At 39.2% G+C, this 15204-nt stretch overlaps 2 protein-coding genes and 2 long non-coding RNA genes across 4 annotated transcripts; 2 read left to right on the top strand and 2 right to left on the bottom strand.

Annotated features, from left to right (window-relative positions):
• Positions 1–386: 386 nt before the first annotated feature.
• LOC124208578 lies at positions 387–2770 on the bottom strand. The gene is made up of 4 exons (XR_006880511.1): positions 2630–2770; positions 2003–2514; positions 1088–1893; positions 387–977 (listed from the first exon to the last, which is right to left on the bottom strand). It is a non-coding gene; the product is annotated as an uncharacterized LOC124208578 (long non-coding RNA).
• A 302-nt stretch (positions 2771–3072) lies between these two features.
• Positions 3073–11699, bottom strand: LOC124208577. The gene is made up of 4 exons (XR_006880510.1): positions 11469–11699; positions 10511–10626; positions 4235–4363; positions 3073–3133 (listed from the first exon to the last, which is right to left on the bottom strand). It is a non-coding gene; the product is annotated as an uncharacterized LOC124208577 (long non-coding RNA).
• LOC124208574 (serine/threonine-protein kinase/endoribonuclease IRE2-like) lies at positions 6282–8450 on the top strand. The gene is made up of 4 exons (XM_046606403.1): positions 6282–6764; positions 6843–7366; positions 7435–7547; positions 7617–8450. Exons 1-4 carry the CDS (start codon positions 6544–6546, stop codon positions 8091–8093), a joined length of 1335 nt encoding a protein of 444 aa, XP_046462359.1. The 5' UTR covers positions 6282–6543; the 3' UTR covers positions 8094–8450.
• A 1739-nt stretch (positions 11700–13438) lies between the features above and the next one.
• On the top strand, positions 13439–14605 carry LOC124209008 (serine/threonine-protein kinase/endoribonuclease IRE1-like). The gene is made up of 4 exons (XM_046606877.1): positions 13439–13706; positions 13785–14299; positions 14374–14502; positions 14568–14605. The coding sequence occupies exons 1-4, from the start codon at positions 13504–13506 to the stop codon at positions 14603–14605; spliced, it is 885 nt and encodes a 294-aa protein (XP_046462833.1). The 5' UTR covers positions 13439–13503.
• The last annotated feature ends 599 nt before the right edge of the window (positions 14606–15204 follow it).

Genomic DNA, 15204 nt, shown 5'->3' with positions numbered 1-15204 from the left:
CACCAGCCCAAAATTTGCCGCAAGGCGCCTGTTACAAGGCAATGCACCAGTAGTTCCCCCTTTTCAGCACGGACTTGTCAGCAATGGCAAGTCCCACCTTGGTCATAGATCCTTCAGACGTGGCGCGTAGAGTAGTAGAGAGCAACCTACGGGTTGTATGGCGTGGCAGCCAACGGGTTAACTTTGGTGTGTATGTATTTATGTGTGTATGTGATTGTAAAATGTGGTGGAATTGTGGGTGGAGGTGGGACAATAAAGCAATTCCTATTTTAAGTTGTGTTTGCCGTGTATTATCATTTGTAAAAAAATAATGTGTTGCAGTTGTGTCAATATATTTTCAACTGGTAAAAATGCTTGATGGTGTTAAGAGAAGTCGTAGAAGATGATTACCATAAAACAATTTATTTTCTCATTTAAGATCAACGATTCCAAGTGACTAGTAACTATTAAGATATAACCGACAAAGCTGAACACAGTTAGATAAATCAGAAATTTCGGTTCTAGTATTTAAGAGCCTTCCTGTAGTTAACTGGAGAAGCGAAGGTTGTGATGTAACATTCAGGTGCCTTAATGGTGTAGTAACTCAGGGCAGTGGAATACTTCGCAGCTTCAATGCAGTAGGTTGGAGCAGCCTCAGTAGTGAAATAATACTAGGGTGCCTTGGTGGTGTAGTACTCCGCTGCCTTGGTGGTGTAGTACTCCGCTGCCTTGGTGGTGTAGTACTCCGCTGCCTTGGTGGTGTAGTACTCCGCTGCCTTGGTGGTGTAGTTCGGGAAATGGTAACGGTGGTGAAGTACTCGGGTGCCTTGGTGGTGTTATACTTTGGGGCCTCGGTGTAGTAATTCGGGACATCAGTTGTGGATTATACTCCGGGGAATTGGTGGTGAAGTAACCGATTGTTGCGTATGTTGTTGTGTTATAAGAAGGCGGCGTTGACAAGGATACAACATCCAACAGTAGCACGACGCCATAGTTAACTAGACGGTAAATAATTTAAACATCAAATTTCAATAATCACTGGCAAGTTAACGCATAGAAAAATAATAATAAAGTAATACAAAACTCCATGCAGAGACACAATATTTACCATTTGGTTGTAGTGTAATACCCGGTGGCCTTGGTGTAGTAAACAGGAGCCTCAGTTTGGTAGTAGCTTGGAGCAGAGTCATACTTAGTGAAGTAAACTGGGGCAGTGTACGTGATGGTGTAATGTGTGGCCTTTTCGATATAGTAGTAGTTGGGGGATTCGTCGTAATATCTAGGTGTAGCGTAGGTTGTGGTTTAGTAAACTGGAGCCTCGGTGTAGTATTACAGTTCAACGTAGTACGAAGGAGCAGCTGCTGTGTTGTAAGTCTGGGCTACGTAGCACTTGGCCGCCTCAGTTGTAGTTGTGTAGTTCGGGGCAGAGTAGTACTTGGATGCTTCGGTGTAGTAAGCTGGAGCAGCGTGGGTAGTGGTGTAGAAAGCTGGAGCAGCGTAGGTAGTAGTGAAGTACTCCGGTGCCTTGGTAGTGAAGTACTTGAAGGCCTCGGTGTAATAAGCTGGGGCAGCGTATGTTGGGTACTCCGGTCCTTTAGTGGTGTGATACTGTGGAGCCTCGGTGTAGTAAGCTGCGGAAGCATCCAGAATCGTGTACCGGTGCCTTGGTGGTGTAGTACTTAGACGCTTCGGTGGTGAAATAATTGGACCCTCAATGTAACTAGGAACTGAGTGGAACTCAAGGTACTCGGGATCCTCGGAGTAGTATACGGCTGTTCCGTGTTTTTATGTTGTGTAGTAAGGTGGTGGCATTGCGGTTTGGCATCCGCCATATCCAGGAGGCATCGTTACACCAGTGGTCGACCCAGCCATCATTCCATCAACCATCCGAACGCAGCACGACGCCATAATTAGCTGTACAATTAATAAATTTAAACATTAACGTTCAATAATAACTGGCATAGTAACAGATAGTAAAATTAGTACTAATACAAAACTCCACGTATAATAACAGAATATTTACCCATCATTGCGACGGAGAAGGCAGTTGGTGACAATAAGTGCACTGCAGTTGTTGACGTGTCAAAGGTGCTCACTCGACTAAATTCTATCGCCTTTTCTCTCTCCTTTTATACGACTTTTTCCTCACCCTGCCCTGATTCACCTCTTAAGCCTTGCATTACTGTACCCACTCCAAAATGATGCAACACGTGTCGTTCTCAACCAACCTCTACACCACCATATGACAGTTTTACGTAATGTTCCGCCTGACCATCTAGCGTGAAGGAAAAGCAAACTAACCAAACTATCTGCAGGTTGACTTTGGGGAATTAGGAATCGTTGCAACGCGGCTCATCCACCAAATCGTCCTCCTGGCCAGCGTCTACAGCGTCAACGACATCGAAATATTCACCGGTGGGCTTGCAGCGGCTGGCAGTGACTCCGCTCAAAGGCGCCGTCGTCAGCCGGCCATCGACTGATTCCTGGCCCATCAGCTAGACACAACACCAAACAGCAGTATGACGCCATAGTTAACTAGACAAATCAAAAATTTGAACATTACTATTCAATAATAACCGACATATGAACAAATAGAATAAATGTGGAATTATTCACAACTCCATGTAAAAATAACCAACAGAATATTTACCTATATTTGCGACGGAAAATGCAGTTGGTGACCATAAGTGCACAGCAGTTGTTGCCGTGTCGGAGATGCTCGTTCGACTGAGTTCCGCAGCCTTTTCTCTCGCCTTTTATACGACTTTTTCTTTTTCTCACCCTGACCCACCTCTTAAGCCTTGCGACTATTGTACCTGCTTGATAATGAAGCAAACGCTTCCCGTTCTCACCCAACCTCTCCCCCGTCGCATGACACGTTTTACGTTTTTGTTTCGACCTTCGAGCGTGAAGAAAATGCAAACTGGCCTTTCCTTCTTTAGGTTGACGTTCCTGGGGATGGGTCTACAATAACCAAAATCAAAATGAATACCAAATATAGCTTACCCTTGCTTGGCTTTTGTACCTGCTTGATAATGATGCAACACGTCCAGTTCTCACCCACACCACCGCATTGACAGTTTTACGTAATGTTCCCCGCGACCTTCAAGCGTGAAGGACATGCAAACTGGCCGGCCCGTCTGCAGGTTGAACTCTACAATGGTAATTGAAAAATAATTAATAAACACTGCATCTGTTGGAACATGTTGAAAATATACCTAAATTTAACGTAAGACAATCTAAAGTAGCTTACGAGTGTACGACTCTTTCTCCATCATCAACACAGTAAAGAGTAAAGAGTACGAATATCTTCTATTAGGTGTCGCTTTACGCGCTACCACTCCTCGATTGCTGAATAACAATTAAAGTTTACATTTACCCACTATTTAATAAATGGGTAATCTTGACGATGGTGGGAATAAACTTCACAAGTCATTGATAACTATAATAAATTAGTGGCGCACGTCAGGTTGAGAATAGTCACATAAACTTTGCATAACAGTGCGCGATCGGCTGTTCTATTACAAGCGTTGAAAATTCCAAGTGTCTACTGGAAAATCAAAAATGCTAAATTAATAGCAGCTAAATGCTTGATGATGTTCGCTAGTAGTTGTCAATTTGTTGCGCTGGAACGCAAAATAGTGCATCAAATTAACTAAAGCAAGATTTTTCAAAGTTCTTGGTCCATTAAATTTAACTCGTGTTGACAAGTACAGTCTAGCAAATAGTTGCTAAGGGAACGGGTGATAACGCGCATGAAGACATAACTAAAATTATTTCCCGGCAGCGTGATAATTTGATAATCAGTAAAACAAAATGGAAAAGAAACCAATTGACATGTTTCATCGTCTAATTATAAAATGAAAAACTGCTTGTAATGTACGGACGCCGCCCAAGGAATTTTAAGACGAATTGCTTGATTAACAAGTGTGAAAAGTAACACATTTATCGTCGTCTAAATTGTTATTTTACGGGATTAAACCAGGTTTTCCGACGCTATCATTTACATATTGCTGGTCGTTTTCAATCGCTTTTATCTTAGACAGCATTTGTACAAACACGTACAAGGTGATAAGGCAAGTATGGCTATGAGATATGATTTGGTGATGCTGATGAGAGAAAATAAAAAAGCTCTGTCTTTGAAAATCGGAAAACCTTGAAATTTCGTACCACAATAAACCGAAACTTTGGTCGATCCTTGGGCCGACCGACGTAAAATAATGACGAGGGAAGTAAAAAAAATTTAGAATCTAACCTCAAAAAGAAAAGAAGGTCCCCACGTCTCATCGAGCGCTTGGGGTGGTCATGGTTCATCGCGATGCATGAATGGCAGTTTTCATCCGGATGGAATTTTTGGTTTACTCCGTCAATCCAATCCAGGAAGCTAGAGAATAAAAAAAACAAAAACCAGTTAAATAGAAGCATAATACAGATTCTAAACGCCAAGTAGAATGAGACGCCGCAACTTAAACGTGTTACTACATAGTGATCGAAAGCTTCCGCATAAAATGTGACTCATAAGTCATAACAGAATAGTAACGTTCAAATACTGCGAAAACAATGCGTTGTACAATTTCGCAAGTGGTAAAAGTACTGAAAAGAGTCTTGAAATAATTCTTTAAACTGTCTGACGATCGTAGCAAAAAATTGGTGAACGCAAAAGGCAAGGCTAGTTTTGCATTTTGTGGAACGGTCAAATGTCTTCGCATTCAGGTGATAAGCAGACAGACGTAATGCACGACATTCTAAAGGAGAAATGCAAACCTTAACGGAAAATCATCGGATTCAACCAGTGTGCCAATAGAAAACGTGACTGTCCCATGAACGTGACAAATTGAAAAATTCCTATTGCTACATCTAAGTGACACTTAAGGTTCGCCAGTGAATCTCCCGCTTGCGATTTTAATCCGAACTACACGAAGTTCCGTTTAGAAAGAAAGAATTACATTTGGCTTGAACGTGGCTTTGCCAAATAAAGTTACTGTACACATCTTGTAGTTTAAAGGATAAAAACACCGTGACTGAAAAAGAGATTGGCTAACTTTTTTTGCGTAATGAATACGTCATAACAAAAACTAAATAACAAAGAACCTAATAAAGTTGTCATGACTGGGTGGAGCATGAAGCCATCTTTTTCACATTCGCATTCATCGTATGTGTTAAGTGTGCAAGTGACTACGGGGCTACAAGCCTACAAATGACTGTTTCATAGTTCAACCGTCATTCGATAACGAGAAAAGAAATAACACTTCACAATGTAAAAAACACAGTATAAATAATAGATTTAAAAAAACTCACGCTGCGATCCGACAGATGACATTCGTCACCATTCCAATGTATATTCATCAGAAAACCGCACAAAACATGAGGAACTGTTTCAATGTGCCCCGTACGATCTCTTGTATAGTTTGCCGATTTTGGAATTACTTTGAGTAAAGCACAGACCACGAAGATGTAAAGTATCCAGTAACATTTCTATCAATGCACATTGCACAAGCTTTAAACAGTGAGACACTATGTTTCTGCAAACAGAGGACAAGTTTGAAAAACATTTTTTTAGCACTAAACCAATTTGGAAAGCAGATTCGAAAGCTTCATACAATACACAAGCGATCCAGCCGCCCTGCAAACGATACTGACAGGAAAAAGGGGTAGGGGACTAGGGGTAAGAAAAAAGGAAGGAACGGCGGCCATGATGGATTCATTGATACATTCTAACCCTCCCCCTCGTCTTGAAGACACTAACCCCTTTCCTGGGAAATTAAAAAAATTAGCGGGAAGACTGGAAGAGGCAATGGGAGAAGAGAATACGTATGGAACAACAATGATGCGGATTGAAAAAAGAGTCAAATCATCACTCACGTATTTTTATAATCAAGTTAATTCAAAATCTAAATCAGCAAATGTTAACAAGGTGAAAAGTTAACGCAAGAAGAGGCCGAATAGCTCCGAGTTTACAAAACAAAACCTATTTTCTTCTCATACGGGTTACCCACCACTCATTTGATTAATTTTTACTTTTTAGCAAGAACAAAAAATTGAATTCTTTGGTCATTTTAAATTAACTATAATTTGGCATGAACAATCTAGAATACGCTTGTAAAAGTACCGAACGTGATAATGCACATGAAGTGATAACAACACATATTTGTTTTCCATTGCCATGAGAAGTTGATAAGAAAACAGTGTAAATACATGAAATGGAAACGAAACTATCTTGGAACTATTTTTTAGTTTAGCATAAAATTCACACGAGGTAAAAGGTGTTTCAGGTGCACTTGCACTTGAACGCTACCTCATCAATTTTTTGAACAAATAACTCGACTAAAAATGGTGTAAGAATAAATAATGCTTCCGCCATCCAGATTTTTTCAAATGTTGGATATTTCGCCTGTTTTTTTACCTGATTATCTAAAGCACTATCTTTGAAAAATTGCTTTCCGTTATCATACACTTTATGACGGTCGACTGCATTTGCGTAAGATTCGTTCGAAGCAGCAAGTCACACTGTCAAACCACTCCTAACAGCCTTCACATTCGTGCTGAAATTTCAAAGTTGCGATAATGTTACAAAACAACAACATGGAAATCCAATACAATAGGGAAGTTCCATTAGGAGAAGGTGGCTATGGTTCAGTGTTTCCAGGAACGTTTCAAGGTCGTGAAGTGGCAGTCAAAAGAGTTCTCCTTAACATGGCTAACGGTAATGAAGAAGAAGCTTTAAAAAAGTTAGATCACCCAAATATCGTCAAACTCTTCCATGTTGAGCGCACCGACGATTTCATGTAAGTTACCGAAATTAAATTACTGCGTTTTTAAAGGTTATTGCAGATAATGTGTGCAACTGGGCACAACTTGTATAGGCTATTTGCTTTGGAGCTCTGCACCGCGTCATTGGATCAGGTATTTCTAAGGCCTGATCATCCTGAAAAATACAAAGGGCCTAAATTGCCATACCATTTTGAAGTTTTCTCGCAATTGGCTTCGGGTCTCGAGTACATACATTCCAAGAATTTAATTCATCGAGATATAAAGCCGGAAAATGTTCTCATCTCGGTTGACTCCAGCACTAATACGCAAGACGTTGAGGTAACAATGAAATGGGCTGATTTTGGTCTGTCCAGGACCGTGAATGAGCGAGGGACATTTACGATGACTAGTGGAGTGAAAGGAACCAGAAACTGGTACGCGCCCGAGTTGCTAAAACTACTACTTCAGGAATCTCAAACGGGTGGGCAGCGGCAACTCAGAGGCACCGTCAAAAGCGACATTTTTGCATTAGGTCTCGTCTTCGCTTATCTTCTGTTAGACGGCCAACACATTTACGGTTCTAATGAGTTTGACATTCCTAAAAACATCTTGGATGGTACAGCAATCAATAGGAATAGTAAGTTGAGCCTATTAACGTTAAAAAACAACATTTGAACGGCAATTAAACATGAAATCATTTTTCAGAAATAGATCGATCGCACTACGCATATGATCTTGTTACCGAAATGTTAAAAAATGAAGCGGAACGAATATCTTCATCAAATATCGTTAAGCAACTCACATCAGAAAAAAATAAGGTAAAAATTACATTGCAGGCAAGAAGCTGCATTAACTATTGCATTTAATATTTCTTGATTTCAACGTAGCTTGCAGAAAAAGAAAAGGAACTGTTTGAACTCTGTATGATAAGATACCCAGCTACCTCCATACTCTTCCCTTGGACAAATCAAAACGAAAAGTTAAAAACATTGATCCGGCAGGGGGTTGATGTGAATAAGAAAGACCAGAATGGAAACAACGCACTCCATTTAGTGTGCCAATTTCATTCGAGCCCGAAATTAATCGACACGATCAATTTATTAATCCAACTCGGGATCGACGTCAATGAGAAAAACAACTACGGAGACAACGCACTCCATTTATTGTGTCTTAATAATTCAAACGAAAGATTAATCGACGCAATCAAATTATTAACCCAAATCGGGATCGACGTCAATGAGAAAAACAACTACGGAAGCAACGCACTCCATTTATTGTGTTGGATAAATTCAAGTGAAAAATTAATCGACGCAATCAAATTATTAATCCAACTCGGGAGCGACGTGAATCGTGAATGGCATTGACGTGCGATCATTATTACGAGAAAATGAGACTAGAAATTTCAATGAAATCATAAAACTCTTCGACGAAGCATCTCTTACATAAACATGTGTGCCTGTAAGCTCTGTTTCAATCATGTGAAGTGTTTCTAATAAGGGGAAATATATTATTTGAACTGTTGACATTTTCCAAGAAATATTTGACGTGAAACAGCTGACAAAGTAATAGTTGAGAATAAGTTATGTTTCAGAAATTAAAACCCATTAAAGCTAGTAATAAGGCGGTGAATACATAACATCATACGTCATCGACTGTGAAGGCTCAACGATTTCAGTAACAGGTTAGTCGACGCCGAAACATTTTCCCATTTCAGCGGCAACAAGAAACGAGGGAGAACAAAACTGGGGAAAAGTATTGCCTCTTGAAATGTTTCACGATTATGAGTTATGACCGATTATTGCTGATTCCATCGTAAGACACGTTTCATCACTCAATTACAACTTTGATTTTCCTTTATTATTTTATCTGCTATGATAAAATAATTGGATGACATTTCTCAAGCAGTACCGAGCAGTACACAGAAGAAACTGTCATATATTTGCTGGTGTTAGCGGGAAATCTTTTCTCAAAGGAGGCTGACTACAAAAATATCTTGGCTCCGTTTCAAAGCATCATGCACGTCAATCTTAGTTTCAACTGTGCAAGGCCATCCTTCAAAACATCACTTAAAGATTATATGAATTGATTTACTCTTAGAAATTGCTCAATCAAAGTTCAGAAAATAAAATGCATCGATCACCAACATTTTGTTGATTATGCTTTGTACTCAATATTGAAACTTACAGTCAACTTTGGCTTCGAACTTGAACTTGCCTTCTCCTCGCTAGCTCGCCTGAAAAAAGAACATTTCACTAACTGTACGAGGCGATTGCATTTGATAATTAATTTTACAGTGGGGCTCTCGCACACAGACAACAACAATTGAAAACGTTTTGTGGAACACGTAAAAAGAACTCGAAAATTTTACGTAAGAAAATGGCAACGAAAAACTGCAATCCGTCAAAGCGCATGATCTGTGGTCCTGCCAATCGTTTTTAATTAAAAATTTGTTACTTTAACTGCAAGTTTCCAATCAAGCATAATGTTAAAACGCTCAGTTAACAGAACAGAAAAAAAAATTCAAGAAGGAGCAAAAGTAAAAGGACGAAACAGGTAACATCAAAAGCTGGCTTAACAATCAAGGGAGAAAACGACCCGATGATTTTAGCAAGTTCATAATAAGCACCAAATATCACTTGAAAACGACTTTAAACGCACAACTTAACGCCCACACAAATAAGCTTACCGACCTACTCGTAAGCTCCCAAATACGTTTAAATTATCAGAGTCAAGGCACAGTTGCGGGACAACCAATCATTACAGATCGTAAAGGGAGTGTTCATTCAACTAACGTCATATGAACTCCCTTCCGTTTCGTAGTAAACGGTAGTAAATTCGAAGGATCTGGCGGTCACTCGAATTCAAACTGCAATTCCAACTCAATCTGACAGATTTCAGAAATGTGCCTTTTTTATCACATAGGCTATTTGCGTGTCAGTGAGTAACAGAATAAAAAAAAAACAGAAAAAAAAATCGAAAAGCTACAGAACATCAATCACGGACTTGAAGACTACAGGATTCCCTATATCGGCACATGCTGGAAAAAGGTTCGCAATTATTGGTTGGCAGATTTTAATAAATGAGACTCGTAGGAAATTCAGTAACATTTAAAAAATTCGCCAAAAGAAAACAACCTGCTTCGTCCAACGTGACATTTCGAAATGGCAGCAACAACCACCATTTTCGATAACGATGGATGTGGCATCTAACTAGATCCCAGGAGGATCCCTGATGATAAGCAGCGCATATCCTGATCTAGAAGACAAAATTTTGTCGTGCGCCACATCATTTGGCAACATCTTTTGACAAAGGGATTGAGATTATCGATGTCATGCTGGGTGATACGGGAGCCCAGATCAACTGTTTCCTTTAAATAATTGCGGACAAAATGCGCTACACTGCACAATATTTAACGAGCATGGACTAATCGAGGAACTGAAAACAGTTTGGAGGAGGGAAGAAAATATCTTTAGAAAAAAAAAAAGAAATGGTTCAACTATTTATAAAATGGAATATAAACATAAACGAACAACTGTAAATGCCGAACACAAAAATCAAGTAAATGACCCGTGATTTATGAATTCTATGCGATATGCTCAAGACGAATCGGATGAAAAGAAGTTTGGATTTTACAGGTGATTGACAGAATTTCTTCTACAATAAAAAGTCAAGTCATACTTCTCCCAACTGTCAAATTAACTAACTATTTGATAGTTCTCGTAAAATTAAATCTAGATGGACTACCATCGCAAATCTTAATGTGAGTAGATTTTCTTCTTACCTGCTGGCTGCTGCCCCAAGTGTCGTCGTTCCCATCCACACACCAGGAAAGGGGGTCGTAGACATGGCCAGACATTTTCTCCGTCCCAATCAGCAAGGTCTTTCCACCGACGAAACCTGTTCATGAACAAGAGAAACCAAGGCTTAGTTACATTCAAATATTGACCATAACTAAAATGTTGTTAGCAGGTTACTAATAAATCAATATGAAAATATTTAAATGTCATCCATTTTACTGATGGTAACTGAAAGAAAAGAACTTGAATATGTCTTATTTTAGCGGTTGGTGTAGTTGAGTTAACGCAAGTGAACCTACTGTGCCGTGGTACAGTGGTAGGTGGAATGGCTTAATCATTAGCTCTTCAACTGGCTTCATATCAAGTTAGTCTAAACACAAAAGCAAATGATCACTGACAAGAGAGTAGACCCGAAATAAATCTGATTGAATCAGCACAATGAAGCTTACGAAAGATGAGTTATTAGATGACATCAGTTGCCAAAATAAAACTGGTTCACACTTCACACTCCGTGGTGACTCCAAATGAAAAAGAGGACTGGTAATAAACAAATAGTCCGCCATCATGGATTAATTTCATCTCTCTACCTCCAATTTCAGATAATTGGCGGGCAAATCCCTTCCTTTCCCACAATTTCGTAAGTTAGTAAAAATGGCTGTTTATCATCGTTGGCTCGTATGAAAATAATTTTTTAAAAGGCATAAAAAAGTGAAATCAACAGCATCAAATAATTAATTTACTTCAATGGTCCGTGCATGGAATAGATAAATCTATGTGTAAAAAACTCCCAGCTTAACTCCGAAAATGATGGGCTGTTGTGACTACATTAAATCGGGCATAACGGCATTTGAATATCAAAATTCTTTTACTTAGGCTAACTTAAGAAAATGTAGAGATTTGCTATCCTACAAAGCTTAACAAATAATAAGAACTTGATTCCACCGTTTAATCTGGACTGTTTGCTGAGCGTCACCTGGATTATGTCCGTTATGGAAGCACATCGAAGCACATGCACAGACTACGAAGGTGTGAAGTATCAAGTAAGGACTTCTGTAACCAGTTCCGTCGACGCAAAAACTTTAAACAATGCGACACTATGTTTCTGTTGACAGATAACGAAAAATTTGAATACACTTAAACAAATTTTGTGAGCAGATCCGAAACTTCATGCACAAGTGTCGCCATACAAACGCCAACTGACTAAAAGGAGAGGTAGCGGGGAAAGAAAATTGTTCCAAAAGATCGGCGGCCATGATGGATTCATTCTAACCCTCCCCCTCGTCTTGAAGACCCTAACCCCTTTTTTCTGGGAAATTCAAATAATCCGGGATTGTTGGAACGACACGGGTCGACCCGAATAAGTGCTGCGATCTATTGGTCAGATGAAAAGGCTCGTCTGGTGTAACGAATTTATCGCCGTCTACATATTGTTATTTTCCAAACTGTATTAAAAATGCAGTGTGTTTACGTCGTTGGTTATTTTAACGGATTAGTTCAGGTTTTCCGACACTACAACTCAAATAAAGCTGGTCGTTTTCGATCGCTTTTATCTTAGACAGCATTTGTACAAAACGCGTAGCTAACAAGGTGATAAGGCAACTAGGCAAGTATGGCCATAAGATAAGATCTGATGATAAAAATGCTCTGCCTTTGAAAATCGGAAAACCTTCGAATTTCGCACCACAGTAAACCGAAACTTTGACCAATCCATGGGTCGACCAACGTAAAATAATGACGAGGGAAATGATAGAAATTGAAAATCTAACCTCAAAAAGAAAAGAACGTCTCGTCGAGCGCTAGCGATGCATGAATGGAAGTTTTCATCCGGATGGAATTGTTGGTGTACTCCGGCAATCGATCCAACGGGTGGAACTAGAAAATAAAAGAGACAAAACAAAAACTGTAAAAAAAAAAATAATAATCTAAACGCAAAGTAGAATCAGACGCGGCTACTTGAACAGCAGCTTTCACATGAAACGCGATTCAAGACATAGTCACAACGTTCAAGCAGCGCGAAAACAATACGTTTTACAATTTTAGTACTGAAAAGAGTCTTTTAAAAACAATTGTTTAAACTGTCTGATGACCGTTGCAAAAAATCAGTGAACGCAAAAAGGCAAGGCCAGTTTTGATGGTCATGGAACGGTCAAATGTCTCCGCATTCAGACGATAAGCAGACTGTAAAGACCGATGCGATCGGTGTGCCAATGATGTTTTTAACTTATATTCGTATGCAAATACTGTCGCACGCATCATGTTGAGGTATATTTCACACATGTTGTATTGCCCATGGAATCGCTCCAAGCGTTTGAATGCCCAAACGATAGCAGTAAAGTAAGAAGTGCAAAAATTTTTTAATGGAAAGTTGAGTCATGAAAAATTAAGCTAGCTGTCGAGTCGATAAATTAGCAAAAATAGATAATGATTACTATATTTAAAATAAAAAAAGGTAAAATTTTCGAATTTTTCGGCCTGTTTAAATTTTACTAATTTGGCAAGCACAATCTAGAAAATGATTGTGAAAGGAATGGATGATAACACATAACATGGTAACAAAAACATATTTATTCCCACCGCTGCAAGAATTTGATAAGGAAAAGTTAACTTCACTATTGCCATTTTTTTAGTATAGCTTAGCCGATCTTACCAAAGGTAACAGGTTGTCTAGGTGATGCATTTGACCGCTACCTCACTCGAATTTTTAATGACCAATAACTCGATTAAAATAGATGCAAGAATAAATCATTTTTAGCCGGAAAGAAATGGTTCAAATGCATTAGATACGGTGTCCGTCTGCTGTGCTCATTATTTTACCCGATTATCTGAGGCCCTATCTTCGACATAGCGTTATCAGCGTCGGTCTACAGTAAACGGATCGTTCAACGCAGCAGTAGATCATCTGCGACATCACTGGTAACGGTTTTCACATTCGTGCAGAAAAAGGTACGCCTAAGCAGATATTGCTCTGAACTACAATATGGAAATCGAATTGGACAACCAACTTCGGCTGGGAAGAGGTGATTTTGGTTCAGTGTTTTCAGGAACGTTTCAAGGCCGTAAAGTGGCAATCAGAAGAATTGAGCTGATTGACGCTAGTGATAATGAGGTAGAAGCGCTGAAACAGTTAGATCACCCCAACATCATCAAACTATTCCGCGTCGAGCGCAACAATGATTTCAAGTAATACGATATAAAAAAATGCAATTATAAAATTGTTAAAGGTAATTGATGAGATTAATGTGTGCATGTCTTCTACAGGTTCATTGCTTTGGAGCTCTGCGAAGCATCATTAGATAAGATATTTCTATTGCCCAATCATCCTAAAAAATACAAAGGGCCTAAATTGCCCTCCCATTTTGAAGTTTTCTTACAACTGGCTTCGGGTCTCGAGTACATACATTCCAAGAAATTAATTCATGGAGATATTAAACCGGAACATGTACTCATCTCAGTCGATTCCACTAGCCAAGACATTAAGGTAACAGTGAAATGGGCTGGTTTTGGTCTGTCCAGGACAGTAGATGAACGAGAGATGTACACGATGGATAGTGGAGGAAAAGGAACACGACACTGGTACGCCCCCGAATTGTTGTTGAAACTACTTTTTGGTTCATCGGACACGATGCAGCAGATAACAGGTACCGTCAAAAGCGACATGTTTGCACTAGGTCTCGTCTTCGCCTATCTTCTGTTAGACGGGAAGCACATTTACGGTTCTAACGAGATTGAAATTATTAACAACATCTTGGGGGGCAAAAAGGTCAACATGAATAGTAAGTTGAGCCTATTTACGTGACATCCCGTAACAACATTTGAACGGCAATTAAATGTGGAATTATTTTTTCAGAAATAGAACAGTCGCACTACGCATATGGTCTTGTTACCGAAATGTTGAAAAACAAACCTGAGGATCGTATTTCTTCATTAAATATCGTTGAACGACTAAAAGCAATACGAGTTGAGGTAACAATTTTAAGTAGATATATTTGCCTTCTATAAATAATACCTTCAACTTTTTCTGATAATTGTATCAATATATAGATTACAGGAAAAGAAATGGAAATGTTTACACTCTGTAAAATGAGGGAAACCATATTATCCTTAATTTTCCCTTGGATACATCCAAACGAAAAGATTAAAACCTTGGTCTTACAGGGAGTTGACGTGAACAAGAAAGATAGCGAAGGAAACAACGCACTTCATTTATTGTGTCAATATAACTCAAGCGAAAGATTAATCGACGCAATCAAATTATTAAATCAACTCGGGATCGACGTCAATGAGAAAGTCAAAGACGGAGACAACGCACTCCATGTGTTGTGTAGGTACAATTCAAGCGCAAGATTAAGCGACGCAATCAAATTATTAATCCAACTCGGGATCGATGTCAATGAAAAAAACCACAATGGAATCAACGCACTCCACTTCTTATGTGCTAATAATTCAAACGAAAGAGTACTCGATGCAATGACATTATTAATCCAGCTCGGGATCGACGTAAATGAGAAAAATAACAACAAAGACAACGCACTCCATATGTTGTGTTATAATAATTCAAGCGACAGATTAATCGACGCAATTAAATTATTAATCCCACAAATAACCGACGTAAATGAGAAGGACAAGAACGGAAGCAACGCACTCCATTTGTTGTGTTTTAATAATTCAAGCAACAGAT

Source organism: Daphnia pulex, chromosome 12 (genome assembly GCF_021134715.1).
Source record: "Daphnia pulex isolate KAP4 chromosome 12, ASM2113471v1".
Lineage (NCBI taxonomy): Eukaryota > Metazoa > Arthropoda > Branchiopoda > Diplostraca > Daphniidae > Daphnia > Daphnia pulex.
Note: the sequence above shows the minus strand (reverse complement) of the source record. Positions and strands in the feature narration are given on the sequence as shown.